Source organism: Balaenoptera ricei, chromosome 6, assembly GCF_028023285.1.
Source record: "Balaenoptera ricei isolate mBalRic1 chromosome 6, mBalRic1.hap2, whole genome shotgun sequence".
NCBI lineage: Eukaryota > Metazoa > Chordata > Mammalia > Artiodactyla > Balaenopteridae > Balaenoptera > Balaenoptera ricei.
The window spans coordinates 12,289,839-12,311,265 of NC_082644.1; the positions used below are offsets into that span (position 1 = coordinate 12,289,839).

Below are 21,427 nucleotides of genomic sequence, written 5' to 3' on the forward strand. Positions count from 1 at the left end.
GGTGTGCAAGGCAGATTAGGAGAGAAAGGCAAGACCAGATCGTATGGCCTGATGAGCCGTGTTAGTGATTGTGGATTTCATCTAAGAGTACTGGAAAGCACTTGAGACATATAGGCAGAGATGTCACGGAATTGGAGTTAGTTGCATTTCATAAAGATCATCCTAGAGAAAAAGGAGAATGATGCGTGCATGCAGGAGACCAATGAGAAGACTCTCTTGCAGATGATAGATGGTGGTGGCCTGGATTAGGCCATGACAGTGAGACAGGGGGATGTGCAAAGACTTGGGCAATGTTAGGAGGTATAGTCTACTGGAGATATCAAGAAGGTATCAGGATTGACTGCCATGTTTTTGTCACAAACAAATGAGTGAATGTTAAATATCATTTCTAGAGATGGGGAATACTGGAAGGCAAACAGATTAGGGTGTCATTTTGGACAGATTAATATTGAGGTTCCTGTGAGACATCTAAGTGGAGATGCATGTATGGGTCATGAGCTCAAAAAATAAGCAAGGGCTCAAGCTATATACTTAATATCTAAATGCTAGCTACAGATAATAATCTTGATGGCATCCATATTTCTTAGAGCAGATTCTCTGAGCACTCCCAAATAATCAGAGATATTTCCACTCTTGCAATTGAAAAATTCAGTGTATTAATTAATAGAAAGGTTTATGAACCGGGAGTCTGAAGACAAGAATTTTTAATCTAGCCCTTCTTCTCACCAGCTGTGTAACCCTGAGCACGTGCCTTACCCTTTCTGCATGTTCACATCCTTATCTATTTGTAGCCCAGATGTCTGCTTGGCTCTTGGTGCCTCAAGAGTTTATAGGAAGTGGTTATAAATAATTTCAACAACAATTTAGATCAAAATATGTATGCTGGATCCCAAATAGACTACGAAGAAAATTTACGAACTATTGAAATACATGCAGACTAGTCCCACTCCCAGAAAAAGTTAAATCAGCTGAGTAAATTGTCAGATCCAATAACATGTCCGTATTCTTATATGTATGTGCCTCTTAAAATCCTTCCAATGCACAATTTCTTTATTGCAGTATTAAAAAGGAAGCAAGACATTCACAACCACCAGTGTTTTGTCCCCCAATACTGTTTGCTTTCCTAGGGAGTTCTTAAACTTCAGGGTTAGAAGGCTCCCTTAAGAGTATTTTAATAGGATGCTTCATGATGCTTGGGTCCCCAGTACGATGCTTCACTGAGTGGTTATCCATCCTATCTTAGGATACTTTCACTGATGCTAAGACTTATTTTCAGGGCAGCCCAAATCTGATTTCCTACAGCTTTTAGCCATTGGTCAGAAATCTAAGACAGATGAATGTACTAGTCTCCTAGCTGGTCTCCCTGCTGCTAATAGCACCCCTCTTTAGTTATTCTTAGATATGTAAGCTTTCTGAAAAAAAAAACAAAATACTAGGAAAATGGAAACCTGCCAGAGCCCCAGGTTCTAGCATGTTCCTAAGCCAGCCACTTGCTAACACTGATATCCATCTCGAGACATAAAGTGGAGCTAACTTCTAACTCACCAGAATCAACTTGGAATAAGAGACAACAATGAGTATCATTATTTTCATGTTGACAAACTGTAGCTTTCTTCTCTTCCCATGGAAATTTTTCTGTGAATGAGAGAGACAAATTGACAACTAATGCAGGTAAAAGTTCTGCTGCTTCCACACTTGCCTGGGGACTGAACCCAGCTGGGCTGGAGTTGCTGAGGGAAACTACTTTTCCTAACAGTGCATCCAAAAAATATTGTTTGTGATTATCTAGCGTGTTCTGAATTAATCACCTGACGAGCAGATATCGGGTGGGCATTTCAGCACCACAGTGGGGAACAACCTTTCCTTAGAAACATGACTGTTTTTGGTAACAGAAAATCACACCATGCACCAGGGATTCGTTCTTTTCAGGAAGCCTAGAAGGCATTTGTCTGGGTCTTTGCTTTTTCTTCACCATTTTCCATGTTTATCCTCCAGGCATCTTTATTCCCAACCCAGACCTTCCAGATGTTGCAAAACTCTCTGAACCATTGTCATCAGTACCACTGGAACGGCTGGAAATTCATAAGTGGTTTAAGTTCCTTGACCTTGAGAAGACTTTTTAGTGGGCATGATTCTGTCTGGAAGCCAAATATTTGTTCCTTAGGATTAAGGACTCCTTAATGATACATCAACCACTGAAACCCTAAACCATATCCTAGCGAACAAAAATGCTCTATCACTCACTTGAGGTAACAGTTACACACCATTACTCTTGTTGGTTATAATTTTCTACTTTTCTATAATACTAACTAGAGTCTTTGAAGGGGCACTGGGATCACCATAGTCTACTAACTAGTTATCTAGCAAAGTGGATTTTCACTCTCCCAGACCCGTGAACCTAATAAGTCCTAGTACAGAATTTGTGCTAGATCTTGAATTCAGTGAGGAGTCACTGAAATGATTTAATCAAGGAAGATAAAATCAGCTTTGTTTTCTCAGACTGTCTCTGGCTACAATGTGAAAGTAGGTTGGAAGGCAATGAGATGAGAATCAGGAAGCTTAGTTAGTAAGCTGATGTGGGATCCTAGCTAGAAGTGATGGTGGCCTGAGCTAGGATGGATGGCGACAAGAAGAATGAAGGTTCTGTGGTCTGCACTGGGTGGCTGGAGAGAGTGGAAGAGTTGGGAGAGGGAAGGGCTGAGGATGACAGTGGGTTTCTGGCTGGGACAGCTTAGGGGAAGGGGTGCCATCTACTGAGGATGGACCAGAGAAGAAAGAGTAGGTTTTGTGAGAGACAGTGAACTCAGTTTGGTTATGTTAAGGATGAGATGGTTTGGGAACATCAGGAAAGATGTCTGGTAATAGTTGTGTATACAGAACTGGAGCTTAGGAGCCAGATATGGTCTCAGGATAGAGATCAGAGAATTCATCAAGGCAAAAAAAGAAATCGAAACCATGGAAATGGATGAGCTTCCCTGACCTCTATTTTCCCTCTTACAGTACCAGATGGTTCTCAGTTGAGACTGCAAAAGGCTTAGTTAAGTTTGAAAAGAATGAGAATGTCTCCTGCAAGCGAAACTGAGATGTCTCGCATTGCATTTATTATGAAAGATGGAGGCATAGTCATTTCTTTTTTTTCAAAGGTGTCTATAATCAAAACAGGGCCATACTCTATTGCCTTTTAAAATTAAAAAGTAAATTTTCCCAACCCTTTTCTGCATTTTAAAATTAGTTTGCCCAGCTATATTTAGAAGTCAGATTACAGCTTCCCCAAAAGCACCTTTTATTTTGAAAAATAAGCTAGTAAAATGCCTATGCGTGTATGTTATGTCAGTTTGAATACCATCTGATTTGATGGAGGTCAGGCATTCTGCTGGTCTGGTCCAGCTTGAGTCTAGGGCTGGGGAGAAGTAGCAGGGGCCAAAGACAACCTCCATCCCTGGCGTAACCCAGGCAGGGGAAGGGGATGTGCAGGAGCTCCCGGTGGAGAGCAAAGTGTTTTTCGTATTCTACCTTGAGCTGAACTAGATGATATTCCTGGAGGATGGCTACAGCATCAGGGGACATGCCTCTGGGTGACCCAGTGACCAGTGAGAGGACCTGGGATGTCATTTCCAAGTAGGGACTTGTCCAGAGAACTCAGATTCCATATCTTTACCATCAGTCCAGAGTCAACAGTTCCTGCTGGCTCCCCCGTTCACCTCTTACTCATAAGCACCAGCCAACTCACCCATGTCCCTGGTGGCTGGACTCTGGAACAGAGCCTGCAGTAGCCTTTAAGCTGAACATGAAGGCACAGCATCGTGAAGACCTCCCATGCTTCCTCCCTGGGTGACCGATTTTGGTTGTTTCTGTCACTGCTTCGGATTTGTGGTGTTTGGCCTTGGCTTCACATCCCACAAATATGAAAGGCTGCTGATGACTATCGCATCTTAATTACAGGCTCTGACCTTTCCTACAAGACCCTATAAAATGTCTTTATAAGTACTGGAAGTAATCATTTTATGAAGTGCCTACAACTTAGCTGTATAAAATTATTTGTAGAATGGTTTTATTTTTGTGTAAATATGAGTGTCTTGAAGATCGGGAAGATAAAGTGTTGGAATGGGAGTTAAGACAGGCTCTCTTTCTCCATTTAAGAGTGTATTTCCAGCTTTAAGTAGTTGAAGCGGGAGTTTTATACAAGACGTCATTTTCTTCCATCAGCAAATGTCATCCACTGATGTGATACACATTTATTGAGAATTTTGTTCGTCACTGAAGGAAATTTAAATGAAGGATAAGGAGTAGTATGTGTCTTTAGAGAGACATTAAAAATAAAAAATAAGGATTGTGTTATTCGTCCAACAGTATTTGCTGTGAGCCTACTATATGTTATAACCTGTTGGCATTGTGGATGAAGCAGTGAAATGAAAAGACAAAAACCTCTGCCTTCAAGGAGTTCATATTCAAGGAAAGGGACAAAGAAGAAATAAGCATAGAAGATGGTGATGTGTGCTATATAGAGAAAAGGAATTAAGGTTGAATGCTTAGGGGAGGTGAGAAAACAAGTTACACTATCAAGAAGGAAGGGTTCATGGATGAGCTGGATTTTTAACACAATTTTGAAGACAGAGAGATTTTGAATGAATCCAAGTTTGACTAGGGGAGAGGGAGAATGAAGAGAGAGGAGCAGGAGAATGAAGGTGACAACCATGTGGGCTGAGGCCATAGTCACCTTGGTGGATTAACAGAGTTACAGTGAAAAGTCAACCATGGCAAGAAGATAGCCTTGCTGTTGGAAATTCACAATTCAGTTCAACAGGCATTTATTGGAAATACTTATAAAATGTAAACTCCAAGGGCAGGAACCTTGTGCATTTTCCTGATCATTCTACCTCCAATATCTACAACAGTGCCTGTCTCGTAGAAGGCACTAAGCAAATTACTTGTTAAGTGAATGAATAACGGGAGCGAAAGTCGTGTAAGGCTGGTGAAACCAAATGATGAAGGGCCTTGAATGACAAGGTGATGAGCTTGAACTTGATCTTATCAGCAACAAAAAGATCATGTACAACACATATCTTGGCTAATCTCACTATTATGAGGTTCCCGTATCCCCTTGAAAAACCTCCCCTTCCTTTGGTTGTTTCTGGGAATTTTCCCTCATGGCTTCCACCGCTTTCTGTCCCATCCCCTTGGATGTGACCAGATGACGTCTGCCATAGCACCTTAGGCCCTAGATGTGCGTGTGTGAAGCCCCCACGTTGCCAAGGAGCACGGGTGCCCTGGAGCCGCCAGCAGTCTGGACCACAGAAGAGCAAATGCCATTCCCACTCCATGTGACTCACTGTCATTGGGCCTCAGAGTGTCACACATGCCTCTACACAGGTGTGTCTCATGACAACAGCCCTTGGATTTCTCCTCCCAGTCCTTCTTTCCCTCCAGAAGACACAGATCTCCAGGATGGATATCAGGATGTTTTCCCTAAAACCTAACCTAGGACCTCGAGTTCCCCCCTTTCAATCTGCCCTCTTCCCTTCTGGCCATCTCCCCACAAGTTTCTTTAATCATCCCTCCTGGCACAGACGGGTATCATTTTTGACAGTTTTGGTTTTCCAAAAGAAAACCACTGTAGCGCTTATTAGACACTCTGGAGAATGAGACTGTCAAAGAAAACAAGTAAACAAGACGACTTACAGGGTATGAAATGGGTGAATGGATCAAAAGATACAAACTTCCAGTTATAAAACAAATAAGTCCTGGGAATATAATGTACAGCATGGTAACTATAGTTAATAATACAGTAGCATATTTGCAATTTGCTAAGAGGGTAGATCTTAAACATCCTCATCACAAGAAAAAGGAAAAAGAAAATTTTTTTTGAAAGAAAAAAAAAAAGAAATCGTACACGCCATGAAAGAAATAAACCACGCTCACAGGTGTACGCTCGAGGATGCCCCTGCTTTACACTGGGTGGTAGGAGAAAGCTTTTGTAGAGATGATAAGAAGATGCTTCTAAGGGCTTCCCTGGTGGCGCGGTGGTTGAGAATCCGCCTGCCAATGCAGGGGACACGGGTTCGAGCCCTGGTCCGGGAAGATCCCACATCCCACATGCCACGGAGCAACTGGGCCCGTGAGCCACAATTACTGAGCCTGCGCGTCTGGAGCCTGTGCTCCGCAACAAGAGAGGCCGCGATAGTGAGAGGCCCGCGCACCGCGATGAAGAGTGGCCCCCACGTGCCACAACTAGAGAAAGCCCTCGCACAGAAACGAAGACCCAACACAGCCATAAATAAATAAATAAATAAATTTTTTAAAAAAAGAAGATGCTTCTAATGTGAGACTCATGAAACAATGGTGACCTTAATGAAAAAAGGCAAAGTTTGGAAAATAAGTTGGTTTATGAAACGAGATTGCTTTTGAGGAAACAACCTGCAAAAGAACACGTGACTTAGTTACTATCGTTTTCCTGAATCAAAATATATTTTGTTAAGTAAAGGAGAAAAAAATCTTGCAATCTGTTGAAATCGTTTGAATTATGTATTCATTTCAAAAGGAAACAGGCAACGCAAGGAGCTCTTCTAGGGAAATGTACACGGTGAGTCGAGTGCACCTGGGTCAGAGTCGTTCTCTCCCGAGTCATCGTGGGTTTGGGGGCCTCACATGCACGTTCTGGGAGACACAGTCCTCTTTGCTAAAAGGAGAAATACTGTTTGGGGCTTCGGTAACTGGAGAGAGGAACTCTTTGAAGAGCTTTACTTCGAGGAGCTTGAACTCCTCCAGGATAAAATCCTTGATTCTGCAGAATTACACTTGACCAGCCAGAAAGATCCCATGCAGAATGTCTCCCACTTGCAGAAGTGTGAGGTATGAGAAAATGTCTCCCCAACCGACCTTTTTCCCCACCATGGTTGGAAGAAGCAGTGGTTTTTGACAACAGTAACCATAGGCTGATATACCTCAGTCCCCAGAAAAAGAGAAAAGGGGCAGCGCCACCATCCTCCACTGGGTCCCCACAGCGCTCCAGATTTGTTCTGTTCACCACTACACACCCAGCAAACAATGTGCCTCTCCTCCCCCTGCTCACTACACCCTCCCACACCATCCTTCCTCACCTTGACTACTATTCAAGTTTCCCTCCAGAAAGTTCAGAGAAGACCCAACATATTAACTCTCTCCAGGGAGCAATCAGATGCCTGCCCTCAGAGGCACAAGATGAGAGCTGTGCTATTTCAAGTCCCAGTTAACTAGGAGAAGAAAAGAGCAGGTCCTTCTAAAGAGGTGTAAACTGGCATCCTCGTGTCATGTTTGTAAGCTGGATGCTCTTATCAGGACATATGGGCTAAGTGACGTGCACCAGCCAGAGGTTCAGCTTTTGCTCAGTAGCTGGGAGGCAGGCTCAGCCATCTTTTGCGTCTCCAAGACCACTGTGCACAGCTGACAAAAGCTGAATTCCTGTTCATACACAGACTGTATTTCATTTCATGGGAAGTCTATCCATGAATCTTGGGTTGAGAGCCTAGGGTTCTAGTCTGCGGTTAATCCGGTCAGCATTCTTAGAGATTTCTGACCACCATTCCAGGTAGCTAACCTAAATACTCTTGTCTGGCTGAGAATTGCCCAAGGGTGGCCCCTGGATAAACCTCAGGAGGGCTCAGGCAAGTCACTGTGACACAGGGAAGCCAGCAGCCAAACATGGAGGCATCTGGTAGACTCCAGGATGACAATAAACTTGGGTCTGTCTGTGCTCACACTCTGATTCCAACAGCTTTTCTCTGGGATTACATCAATGGGACAGAACTTTTTTCCTGGCCAGAAGATGCCAACTGATCTGGCCTGAATATTGCTTGGCACTGGAGCTCCTTGGCCTGGGGAACTGGCCACCTATTTGTGTAACAGCTTGTGTCTGTCCCCTGTTCATTAGATGTATACCGGCCACATTGGACTGGTACCAGACATATGGAGAGACTACTGGTTGGACAAAGAGAAACGATTAAGGGTTACTGTCTCCTATGGTCACATAGCATTAGCTTCTGCTTTGGAGTGCTTTTTTTTTTTTTTAATTGGAGTCATTTAAACTCCAGTCTTCAGAATGTGATACCCTTCAGATAAGCCCTTCCAAGATCATCACCCACTGTTTTTTGTTTCCAGTGTTTGAACAGTACAACTTTTTAAAATGATGTAGTTATTGATGACACTACTCTCCTCCCCCTTCTTTCTCATTATCTCTGCAGAACCTGTTGTCATCCTATGACAACAGCTGGACATATTGCCATTAACACTTCCCAGCCATTCTGGGGTTGCCACATGGTGCACAAGATCAGGAGCAGAAATGGGGGAAGCAGAGCAGAGTCTGGGTCTCGTTCTGACTGGACCACAGATGAGCAGATGATTTTGTGGAAACCACTTTCCCTTCTCATCCATACTATCTTCATCTGCATAGGACAGGTTGACAGTGCCTGCTAGGTTTCTGCCACTCTTCACACCCTAGCATTCTGTGACTCCAGCTAATTAGGGTTTGTCATAACCCATTGTCTCTCAAGGTTGTCATTAAGGTGTCAAGTTTTCAGGTAGGTGAAACGAAGCTTAGAAGTTGGGAGGTTAGAACCCAGAAGACTGACTCATGGTTTCCTGCTTCTATACCGAGTCCCCTGATTCTGCAAGAGCTGAACTGAAGAGGAACCTTCTATTACCAGTGCTGGGTTGGAATTTGAGGACTCCATTTTTATCCTCACTGTGTTTTAGAGTGAACTGGAACACTGGTGGAGAAAACTCACTTAGGAGACCAACATTGGCCGGAAAATGGTTTTCTTTGTATTGGGGGCATTGAGAGCAAATTTTGCTGTAACTTAGTGGCACAGCCTTCACTAAGATGGTCCCCAGTGTCCACCATCATAAGCCTACAGATAAGCCCCAGATCAGAAACAAAAAGTCAAATGCTTCCAGTGGAGGGGACATCAAGTGATGAGACTTAAATGGCATCCTTCGAACACATCAGTTTCACTTTCTCGTTGGAATCTAGGGACCTTGACAATGGAAACCAAGATTTTGACTCTCCAAGGGTGAAGATGTTGATGGTGTTCATGGATAAATTCATGCGCTGCCCATCTCAGTCTGGCCAAGTTTTAGTCAATCAGGGAGTTTGGAGGGTCCTGAAAAGAAGAGTCAGAAATTCTGCAGCAGGATCAAATCGTGGAGGAAAACTCAGTGAAGGGAAGAGTCCCCAGGGCCTTGGGGATTTTCCAAAGCTCAAGAATTAAATGAGGCAAATTATATGCAAAGGATGACCCGCAGGGCGAGGGGTTCCCGGGAATTAAGCCCGAAGCTATTTGCTCCTCTTGAAGCAGAGTCTGGACAGAAGTTGTTGAAGAGCACAGCATACCTACGGTGACAAGAAAAATAGGAGACCTTATGCTTCCGTGGATAATTCAAAAGTCTGGCTCTTCCTATGAAGCACGGTGAGAAAAACTAGAGTGTTAGACACCAAGTGATGCAGCACGGAAAAATAAAATAGTGTAAACAGCCCAGAGAAAAGCAGAGGTTTGAGCAGAAACTGGGCCGAAGAAAAAAGAGACAACAGAAGGAAGGCAGGGGCAGGAAGAGAAATAAGAGCTATGACTCAGGCAGAGCAGAAATGAGGCCACACTGTGAAGCAGAGTCATGGGGAGGATCATTCATTCATTCGGTAGGTCATTCAAGGAATCGGCTCTTCATTCAGCAAAAATTAGAAGGATGCCTTTGACATGCCAGCAGTGTGCTGGGTTCTGGAGCTCCATGAGCAAGCAAAACTGACATGGTACCGGCTCAGAGGGAGTTTACAACCTAGTGACTGGGTCTGAGGTGCCCATCCCTAAGCCAGGCAGGTTCAACCCTGGTGCTCCACGCCATGATGGGTGGACGACAGAGAGAAGCATGGTCCAGCTGCCTTTCTAGTCTAAAAAACACCATCGTCATCAGGAAGAGAGGGATCTGAGAAGAAAGTGAGGTTGGGAATAGAAATCGTGGGGAGTTCAGAGAAGATGGCACCTGAGTGGAAAGATTTGGGCAGGGAAGTGGGTACCGAGATGAGCACACCCTGATCGATCCCAGGAAGCAACAACTCTTTTCCAAGCCTGATCCCAGCTCAACCTTCTGTTCCTAGGAGAGGAAAAATGAAGGGAAGGAAGATATCTAAAGATGTGAATAATATTAATAAGGATGGAAACAGCCTTGTGCTGTCTTTTGTTAACTTTTGGAAAGCATCTGAAGGAAGCACAGTTGTGAGTCTCTCTCTTAACCCCAGCCGGGAGCTGACGAGAGAGAATCACCCCCAAGGGAGGATGGACACAGCGGGCAGGAGAAATGGGTCCCATGATCCGCCCCTGTGGGGTCATCAGATTGGGAGTGGGCAGATCATGCTAGGTTTAGACACACCTAGGTGCTGTCACACACCTGATGGGATAAAGCAAGTGGTTTCCTTTATGGGAAAGCCTCTGGCCGGAAGACTCTCCCATTCACTGTCTGAAAAGCCAAAAATCTAGAGACTTGCTTGGATTAGCAACACAGTAATCCTGCAGGGTTAAAGCTGGACTCTCTGACTTTTCAAATCTTAGTGTAAATTCATTTTAACCATCTCCTTTCTCACCCTATACCTCAGCTGCAGTGAGGAAATGGGTGTTTTGAGCAGGGCACATGAGGGAAAGGACCAGTATTTACCTCTGAAGCTGTGGACACAACAGGAAGGCCAGAGTGACTTGGCGCCGGGTCGGCCAGACCTGGCATTAAGGGGGCCTCGAAAGAGAGAAGAGGAATGGGAGGAAAGGGACTAAAAGGAACTGTTGAGATGTCTGAATGCAGAACGGGGGTCTGTGAGCACAAAGAGTGTCCCTGAAGGAATTATGGGAAATTCCAAGGATGCCAGATCACCTCGCTAGCATTCACATTCAGAATTCATGTGGTTTTTTTTTTTTTTCTTTTTCTTTTAATTTAAGCTCTTCAAATAAGGGAAATACACTTCCCTCTCTAGCTGATTTACAGAATAGTGAAATTCCAAGACAAGGTAATTTGGGGCATGCCCTGCTCATATATTCTCATTAAGCCTGAGCCAAGGCCTGCCTTGTGAAGTAAGTTCCCTTAATCCTGTCACTGTTACTATCAGGAAGAAATATTGGACAACATATAGGCATCATAATTAAGATGAATTTTTTCTGGAACTGACTACATTCACACAAAACCACCATTCATGTTGCTATTGGCTGCTTTCTTCACCTCTCTGCTTAAGTTTGAAAAACCATCTTTCCAATTTAACACCCCCAACTGTACACTTCATCATTCTCCACCCACCATCCTCATTCCCTAGAGATGTATTATTCTAATATATTTTGAGACTCGATAAAGGAACATAGGCCCCAAAGTCAGACTTCCCAATTTCACATCCCAGCTCTACCAGTAACCATCTGCTGAGTGACTTTAGTTGAATTATTCAATCTCATTAAGCCAGTTTCTTCATTTGTAAAATGGGGATGTTGATACGAATCATATAACTTTTTAAAAATTTTTATTGGAGTCTAGTTGATTTACAATGTTGTCTTAGTTTCTGCTGTACAGCAAAGTGCATCAGTTATACATATACATATCTCCACTCTTTTTTTTAGATTCTTTTCCTATATAGGTCATTACAGAATATTGAGTAGAGTTCCCTGTGCTCTACAATAGGAATCATGTAACTCTTGATGTTACTAATGATGATTAAATTGTATGTAAAGTATTTAGCACACAGCCTGTTCCAAACCAGACATCCCATATGAGTAACTTATAATTATAAGAAAATGTTAAAAGCTTTGGAGCTAAAGAAAAATACTTTCTCACTTAACATCATCATCATCTGCGTGTGTGGTTGTGTGTGTGTGTGTGTGTGTTTTAATTTCTTTGAGACACACTGAATTTATCAGGGAGTGTGTTTCAGAGATTAAAAAAAATAAATGCTGTCATTAATCACTGTACCATTTTGCTTTCTCTGGCTCTGCAATATTTAACTTTACTCTTTGTTTATATTTATGAGATTCTCTGCAAAATTTCAGGGCATTGCTTGCCAGAGTAGATTTTTAAGCCTACCCATCAGTTTGTCATGACTCTGATGGGTCTCTAGAGCAGAGACAAAAAGAAAGACATAAAATCAAGACCTTTATTCGGCTGAGGCAAAAGAAAAAAGTTGTGCAGAGAATAAAGAACACTGGGCTTGGAGTTCTATATCTCTTTATCCATCACTATGTTAGTACTGTAGCTATTAAGTTTGTGGCAGCCACTTTAATATCATTTTTTTTTAATTTGGAAATTGAATAATTGAATAAAATAACCTCTAAGAGTTCCTGCTTTAGGGTTCCATGCTTTTGCCATTCTGCTTCCAAGAGCTATGAGATAGTGACCACATAAGATGTAAAGACGCCTGAAACTTGATCCCTGCTGTGTAAATTAGAGGATGTCTTAAATAGGTGAAGAGGACAGGAAAGAGAGTTTTAGACATCTGGACCCAACTTAAGAGAACAAAAAAGATGAGCAATGATCTGGAGAAAAGTTTGTAGTGAGTCTGGTTAGAGTGGAAGTATTAATGTTAGAAATCTAGAGTAGGTTTAGCACTGTGGAGGACCCTGCATGTCAAGCTATTGACAAGCATTTGGTTGCTACTGGAGTATTTTGAGCAGACAAGTATACTGTAATGTCAAAAGGCATCATCAAAGGAAAATTGTCAAAAAGCATCATCAGAGGAAAATAATCAAAAATCACTGGCCAAAGTTGGCCAAGTCAATATTTTATAAATTTGGGATTCTCATTAAAATATACAACTCCAATATTCAGGAGAGAAAGAATTCATAATTATTTAGGCTGTGCCTGTATAATACTGCATCAAAGAACAAAGGGAACATTCAGGTAACCCTATTTTATTATGAATATTTGAATGACTGCAACTTATGGGATTGCAACTTATTTTTAAATTCAGGAAAACAATTTGCCTATGTAGACTCAGCCTAAATTTCATGTTTTCATCTTTTAAAGCTTTATGGCGGACACCAAGTAATGTTTTATCACTGAGAACCAGCACAGCCCTACCCTTTGGGTCTTTTCCCTTAAATAATATTGCACATGTGGACCAAGTGAGAATGGCCTTTGAGGATATTACCAAGGGGTTACGTTCCTAGGGGACAATCGGTCAAATGTGAAAACTCAAATGCATTGGGAATCATTTGAAACTTTTTAAAGATATAATAAGGTGTTTGTTGGTTGGTTTGCTTTATTTTCCTAACCAGTTGGCCTGTTGGCTTGCAAATAACATGTATGAATCTGTGTGTTTTCTTCCAGGGTCTTTCTTTCCTGATTTCAGGCCCTCAGAAACAGTTTTTAAAATAGCATTTTGGCTCGGATACCTAAACAGCTGCATCAACCCCATTATATACCCATGTTCCAGTCAAGAGTTTAAAAAGGCCTTTCAGAATGTCTTGAGAATCCAGTGTCTGAGCCGAAAGCACTCTTCCAAACATGCCCTGGGCTATACTCTGCACCCACCCAGCCATGCCCTGGAGGGACAGCACAAGGACCTGGTGCGCATTCCGGTGGGATCCGGAGAGACCTTCTATAAGATCTCCAAGACGGATGGGGTCTGTGAATGGAAATTTTTCTCTTCCCTGCCCCGTGGATCTGCCAGGATTACAGTGCCCAAAGACCAATCAGCCTGCACCACTGCCCGGGTGAGAAGTAAAAGCTTTTTGCAGGTCTGCTGCTGCACGGGGCCCTCGACACCCAGCCATGGAGAGAATCATCAAATTCCAACCATTAAGATCCATACCATCTCCCTCAGTGAGAATGGGGAGGAAGTCTAGAGGACAGGGAAGGTCAGAAGGGCAGGGGCATGATCTTAGGCACCCACTCCACTTCCTACTGGGAAGGCCAGTTCACATTTTGTGGATGATGAGACAGGACCATTAAACCAGGGACCATCTGGGAACGGGCTGGGGAGGAGACCCGACTCTTGGGCAGTGGGTAGGGCTTAGGGAAGAGGGAGGATGTCACACAACCGTCCCGTTCACAATGATGGTAAACAGCATTTCCTTGAGGCTGATGCTCTCTGGGTCATCCTCTGAGCCCGCTTTCCATGTCTGGCCCTTTCAACGAAAAACACCATGGGAAACAGAATTTCATACACAATCCAAAAGACTATAAATATAGGATTATGATTTCATCATGAATATTTTGAGCATGCACTCTAAGTTTGGAGCTATTTCTTGATGGAGTGAGGGGATTTTATTTCCAGGCTAAACTTACTGAGAACCACTTTGGATTTTTACGGGGAGAAGGCCTGGAGGGGAAGAGCCTTAAGATGGTGGCCGGTATCCAGACACGTTATTTTTAGAGCAAGTTTTAAACTCCACCATTTCTGACACATCCAGTTTCTCGGCTTGGGGGAAACTTGACAGTGAGATTTACCTTTGGCTATAATGTGACTGCTTCTGATTCCCTAAGGATGAGAGGGAGGGACACTCATTATGTCTCTGATATAATGGAGGCACATCATCTGCACTTGGGTCTAGAAAGAGTTGAAAGAACCAGTCGGGGAAAGATGGCTTTTCCTAATGGAAGACAGTAAAGACGAGGGTCAATTTTTCAACTTAACTTCTACGGACAGAATTCCATTAAGTGGCTCAAAGATCAGTTGGAAGAAGGCTTCTTGTGTAACATATTTAAAGATCAAGAGGTTGGGTTGGGGTGGATGCTAATTTCATGCTAAGATAGAGGTGGCAAAATTACTCCACAGGCTTTTCAACATGGCCTAGAAAGGCTTTTCTTGGCAAATCACTTACGTTTTCCAGAATTCCATTATGAAAAAACCAGAGCTTATAATATTTTGAAAGGCACAGCACGACTCCCATTTTTTGTCAGCTGCTTCACTATTGCATAATGAGTGAAGTCCACAGTCCCCGGGGCAAATGGAACATGTTGGAATGAGCCTGATGATCCAGAACTTTGAAAGATACACACGCTTAGCTTGGGAGGATGCTTTCCGGTCACCAAAAACCCATCGGAAACAGGAGTTTGCAAACGGTTTTTGACAGAAGCCTGTTTATGCTGATAAAAGATCCAATAGTCCGTTTGTTTAATCTATCCCCACTTTTTACAAGAACTTGGGGAACACACTATTTTTTGCTTTCTGTATACCAAATTTTGGTCAACCTTAATAATTCTGTATATTACAAAGATACAGATGGTGACTATATGTAAAAATTAAAATATTTTCGCATTCCACAGTAAGAATTTAATAGAAGATTTATGTTTTGGAAATAATTCTTGACTAGAATCACTGTTCTTAAACTCCTGACCATTTCTGTGGCCTCCTTTCCCCTATTTGGGGTAATTCCCTCTAAGAATTTCAAGGCAGATTGTAGCCATTATTTAACCTTCACAGCAAAGGTAGCGTCCCCATCATCCTTTCCTTCTTTTCTTGCAGCAAAATGATAATTTCCTGAAATCTTTCTAAAAGGCTAATTTCTTCGCATACTGCGCTGGAAGGTATGCTTGCGTGTGGATTTGAGTTTGGTTGTTGGTTGTGTTTTGACCTAGAATGTTACTGCTTTCTCAGCCCTTTCTGGAAAGTGTCTCGTTGTTGACCAGATAGACACTGTGCCTTGTGCTCGTAACTTGGATTGTGGCAGTAGATGTTGGCTGGATTTTTAGACTCTTCTGGTCTGTTTGTGTGTCTCCTGACAGCTCTTCCAGATGTAGGTGTCCTATATTATGCCTGTAGGCATCAGGGAAGGACTTGACTATGCAAACCTCACTCCAGTTTCATTGTTGAGAAGAACCTCTTTTCGGATCTGAATTTTTAAATCTTACCAGGCTCCCCCTTACAGGAAGTGTGTCCCCATGAAAAGAAGGGTAATAGCTTTTCTTCAGCAGAACACGGCTCCATGTTTGAGATGTTCTTTGAACACCTCTACAGACAAATTTAAATTTTAGATACTAGAAAGCTTAGGATCACCGGAAAGCTAACCTTAATGCCACTTCTAATCAAAATAAACAATCTTTCGGTCATCAGATAAAAGCCATGACAATTGTATTCATGTAAAACTATCCATAAATAATTGTCTGCTACACCCTTTTCCATCCCCACTCCCTCCAGGGAGGCAAACTTTAACATTTTTTTCCTTTCCCATGACATGATATTAGGTATAAACATGCCAATTTTACAAGAAATTGATAATGTCACCCAAGACTTAGTCCAAAGCGGGATAAACAATGTACGAGTTATTTTTTTACTCATCCACAAAAATCTCTGTACCTTTGAGCATGCCAAAAGCTCTCTAAAATTGTCACAGTTAAATAAATGATCGTCATATTTATACTCACATGTTTACTGCTTCTATTTGGAGTTTGAAGAACATACCCAGAGTAACAGTGGTCAAAATATCTTCTCTAATGTGTTATAAAAAGCAGTTGCTTTGGGATTGTCTAAACATCACCAAAAATCAACTTGACATTATGGGATAGGTGAAATTTGAGTTTCTCCTGCAATTCAAATTGCACGCCTTAAGAGAGAACTTGAAGCTCTTTACTCAAGAATTTCCCCAGACCTTTGGCAAGGATTTCAGAAAAGCATTTTACGTGTCAAGTTTTCTTCCTTTTACCTCCCTTGTGTCTCACTTAAAGACCACTTCTGCCTGTAATCACTTGGGATCTGCTAACGCTCCCCAAGATATTAAGGCTTCTAACGCTCTTGCCACCTACTTGGATTGCAAAGCTCCCCCAGTTGGGATTGGATATGCTGAGGATACGAAACCATACCCACACTTTTTAATGTTTTGTTTCTTTGGGATTTGCTTCCAGTCAATCTCAGTAAACATGCTGCCAAATCTCCATCCCAGCCAAACCCAAGAGCAGGTCGTAATGGGAAGGGTTTGGCGCCTGTAATTCTAACTGTCAGTTGGCACCACTTTTGTAGGGGAGAATGGCCTGGAATGTTCTTCAGGCTTTACATGAAGGACAAATTATATCAAACTGGGTGAAGACGGACATATAAGAGAATGCAGAAGAGGCTGGCTTGGCTTAGAACAGCAAACACAGTTGTGGATGCAAAACGCATTGTGCAGTGTGTTGAAGTTACTGACGAGCAGCCACAGGTCATCAGCACACTTTCAGGAAGTATATCCCTATTTAAAATAAATAAAAAGCAAATACAGTATCACTTACATTCACCTGTACTCCAAAAAAAGTGTTTTTTTGAGTTGGAGAGAGAGAAGGAATTATTGATATTTCACCAGGAATTACACAAAGCCCAGAGAGTGTGTCAAATATGTGAATTTCATTATCTGTCACCATGAGGAAATGGTTCAGAATGCTGGTCTTCAAGTAGCCAGAGACCTTGGCAATCTTTGAAAATGAAGAATCAGTTGGCAGCTATGGCTGCTTCTTAGATGACATCCTCTTGTTCCTGGATTTCACAAATGAAAGCTTTAAGTCCTGAGTGTCTCAGCTACTCCCATCCCTCAAAGTGAACCATCACACAGACCTTCTGGCCCAATAGGTTTCACGGTTATGGCCTGGGAGTGATAACTTGTTACGAACTATTTGCTTGGGCAGGGGATTATTCTCTCTTTAATCACAGCTGCTTAATCACAGCTTGACAAACATTCTCACTTGCTTCTGGGGCTGTTTCTGCTCAGATCCTCTTGCCAAAAGAGACACTGCCTCTGTGTCTGAGAACTTGTTGACTTAATTAAGAGCTCTGCTTGTCAGCAAAGGGAGAAAGGAGCCCAAGCACAAGGAAAGTAAATTCTTCAAGCAAAACCAGGGAGACTAAAAAGAAGACAGCGGTGGTAAATATGGAGACATCCGAGGTATGCTCACTTGTCACTCTGATTTCTTTTTACACTACTAGGACTTTTAACCATGAAACTACCTGCACACAGCTCCGGTCGAGCCCGCTTGGAACACTGTTGGCCCCATGCTCCTTGTCTACAAACTGTGCTGAGGAGCAGGGCTGAGCCCAGGCTGCTGTGGGGTCCGCCATCTTCAAAAAGCAATGGCAGCAATGGCCTCTGGTCCTCCAAAGTCCCTGCAAGATGAGTGAGTGAAGATGACTGTTGTGGGTTTGGGCTGGCGAAAGCCAGCTGGGATTTGAGCAGAGGACACCAGCCCTTGCCAGTGATCCCATCAGCATTACCTCTTTTCATACTTCCCCAGACCCAAATGTCACGGGGGCTGAGGATGGACCTTGTCTGTTCTGTATAGGAAAATGTCACTTCTTTGCTACTGCAACACGGACTACTGAGTCTCCCACCTAAAAGGAAGGTCATGACGTTGGAAGGGGGCTGTTGAGGAGGAAGAAGACTGTGGACATTGCTCAGAGCTGTTCGGTAATGCGTTGCAGCAACTGATAAACAAGGAACTTCCCTAAAGCTGATGCTTATTCATTTCCAAAGACAAAATAGTTGTCCTTCTTATACTTGTGGCTCAGGAGTTACTACAGTACTTTCCCTCCATATCACAGTCAACGTTGCACGTTATGAGCTGGAAATGATTATTGTGAAACTATAAGAAATACATACTTAATTAGGTAAAAAAAAAAAATCTAAGAGCAAATTAATACTATATTTGGCAGGGAAAAAAATAATGAAGGCACTGGCCTATTAAAAAACCTGAATATAGTAGTTTCATCCCGATGTGATAGAAAAGAAGCTACAGAAAATCCCAACATGAGTGTAGTATTTTCTTCTATTTATATAATATTTCATACGGGTCCAAAGTACTTTTGTCTATCTCGAGTTATCCCTGTGAGGCAGAAAGAGAAGGAAGGAATTATTATCTTTACCTAGCATATGAAAAAACAAGGGGAAAGGTGACGTGAGGTTTAAGGATTTCTTTGAATATCTTCAAATCCAGCCTCTGACTTCTTTTTCCATGATGCTTTCAATATCCCCAAGGTCCACTGCATTTCTCGAGACTCTGACATTTACATTTCACTCACTCACCTCTTGAACCGTATTTTCCGCTCTATTTGTACCTTCTCTCCTGCTGTATCTCTGCCAGCGGCTGGGCCAATCAAGATTGTTCTAGGCGCTGAGTGTATATTTGTCTAGGGTTCTCTCACTGGCTAAAAGACAAGCAGATGTAATTCCGTTCTTTCTCCTTAGATAGGCAGCAAGAGCTAAGGAAATAAGCAAGGCGGGAGGCTCTTGGGTTGCTCAACGAGGTGACGTGTAAGGCAAAGCCAGCAGTGATTGACACCTTAAGGGCTTCAGGAAAGGTCCCAGAGAGAGAGTTTCGGGAATGTTTGTTTTCCAGTGAGAACTGTATACACCCCAATCATGACCATCAGCAAGCTGTTCACTTCTTCTCTTGCACCAGGCGCTGCACTTGGCACAAAAAAAATACAGAAAGGCACAGACAGTCCCCAGCTTGTGATCTGGGTGTGTTCCAAGCTCATCTGTTGCATTTTTCCAAGAGGCATTGTTTTAAACGGAGACGGGGAAGGATGTTCCCAGATGAACCAAAAAATAAAAATCTATTTAACGTACACCAGGGATTGGCAAACTTTTTCTGCAAATGGCTAGACAGTAGATATTTTAGGCATTGTGGGCCATACGGTCTATTACACACTCTTCTTTGTTTGAATTTTTTTATTTTTTTGGACAACCCTCTAAAAATGTAGAAACCATCCTTAGTTCACAGGCTATACCAAAAAATAGGCCATGGGCCAGATTGAGCCCATGGGCCACAATTTACCATCCTTGATCTCTTCTATTACTAGTTTACAGTGTAGTACAAATAATGCTAAGCAGTGGATTTAGGTGTTCAACATACAAGCTTCTTTTTTTTTTTTTTTTTTTTTTTTAATATTCCATTGCCACGTCTACACTTGACTACATTAACATTCCCAAACGGTATGAGTTGTTAGGTAAAGTGAGAAGTTCATATTCAGGGCTGGCTCCTGCCCCATATGACCTGCCCACCGAAAAGATAACTTAAGTACGTCATTGTGATTTTCAATCCCCCCTCCCACTGCTGTATTCTGCAGAACAAGCAAGTCAGCAGAAGCCCAGGGGCATCCACGGGGGTCTTTCAGCCCTTCCCCTCACTGGCAAAATGCCCCAGCACCATCTGGCCAACTCTGAGAGAAGCAACAGCCGATCAGAGCCATTTGACAAGGTCGATGTGAAATCGCTCCCAGCCCCCTGGAGCCTGCTGAAGGGAGGTCCCCCGAGGCTTTAGGGGCCACACTTGGCTCCTTGGGAAGGCCTCCTCACCACGGCGCAGGCACCCGGGCATCTGAGGGTCTGCCCTGGAGCTCGTGGGGACCTGGGGTCCAGAGGAGGTGCCGGACGGGAGGACAGCAGCCGCAAGACCAGTGCTAGTTACCAGCAGCGCTCTCCTCTGCCTCCTTCTCTTGTTCTTCTCTTCCTTTTTGTTTAGGTCTGAAATGACCTAACTAGCCTCGAAATGGCGTTACTATGGGGAACATATTTAGACCTCCCCTGGGATGACGGAGCCATATTTCTCTGAGCTGGGCGCTTTGTGGGCGGGGCTTCCTTCCCGTCCCCTCCCAGTTCTGATGGGCAGTCAAGCGAGGAAGGCTGTCCCAGCTGGGAACAATGTGTGCCAGTTCCCTTGGCCCAGGACCCGGTGTGCACGGGGCTGAGAGATGAGACTCGGCTGGGGTGGGGCATGGGCTGGGGGGTGGGGCATGGGACGGGGGGAGGGGCAGACCTGAACGGGAAGGACCTGGGAGCATCGAGACCAGTCAGTAATAACACCACTGCCCGTGGTGGGCACAGAAGGGAAGGCTTTGGGGCAGGCGCTGTGTGGCAGCTTCCCTTCCTTCCTCCCGGCCCTGTCTGTCTTCACCATCTCCTTCCCTTCCTTCCCGTCTCCTTTCTCATCCTTTCCTCTCTCTCCATCCTTCCGCCCTCCCTCTCTTGCCAAGCTTACAAGCAGTGGTGATGCTGGGGTAGGTGCCCTTGCTCCAGAGGGGACCAGTTCCCACGGGGTACAGTGCTGACAACTTGGGGCTTCCCTTAGCTGCTCTGTCCCCTCCCACGGCAGGTCCATGCCCTCCAGTGAGTCCAGGGCAAGAGACACCCCTCCACCACCCCCCCCGCCGGTTGAGAGCACAAGCGAGGCCTCCCCAAGGACCCTTACCCTCTGCCCAGATTGCTGTCTTTGTCTTCTTATACTATTAGTTCCAAATGAAGGCTACAAACACCATGTGCAGTCACATCTCAGAAGAGTCAGGAGTGGTATCTATTCCCCCCCCCCCCACCAAGATGTGTGTTTCTCCTTTTACCAGCTGCCACCTCTCACTCTCAGACAGTTCGGAAGTCTTTACGGATCCTGCAAAGTCCCCTTCTCTTTCTCTTCTTCAACTTTTGTCTCTTGCCTTTGTTGTTGTTGTTATTTTTCCTTTCACTTCCCTCTCATGTGT

At 43.6% G+C, this 21,427-nt stretch overlaps 1 protein-coding gene across 4 annotated transcripts in view; it reads left to right on the forward strand.

The window, feature by feature from the left end:
• Positions 1–18,076, forward strand: part of ADRA1A (adrenoceptor alpha 1A) — a 90,000-nt gene extending 71,924 nt beyond the window's left edge. Inside the window, exons 2-3 of one of the 4 annotated variants that reach the window (XM_059926235.1) lie at positions 13,318–13,703; positions 17,885–17,949. In XM_059926235.1, coding sequence (XP_059782218.1) covers positions 13,318–13,703; positions 17,885–17,893 — 395 coding nt within the window. In that variant the 3' untranslated portion in view covers positions 17,894–17,949. Of the gene's footprint in view, positions 1–13,317; positions 13,836–17,241; positions 17,257–17,884 lie in introns of those variants that run through there. The other 3 variants (XM_059926236.1, XM_059926237.1, XM_059926233.1) reach the window with 3 other exon arrangements.
• Positions 18,077–21,427: the final 3,351 nt, after the last annotated feature.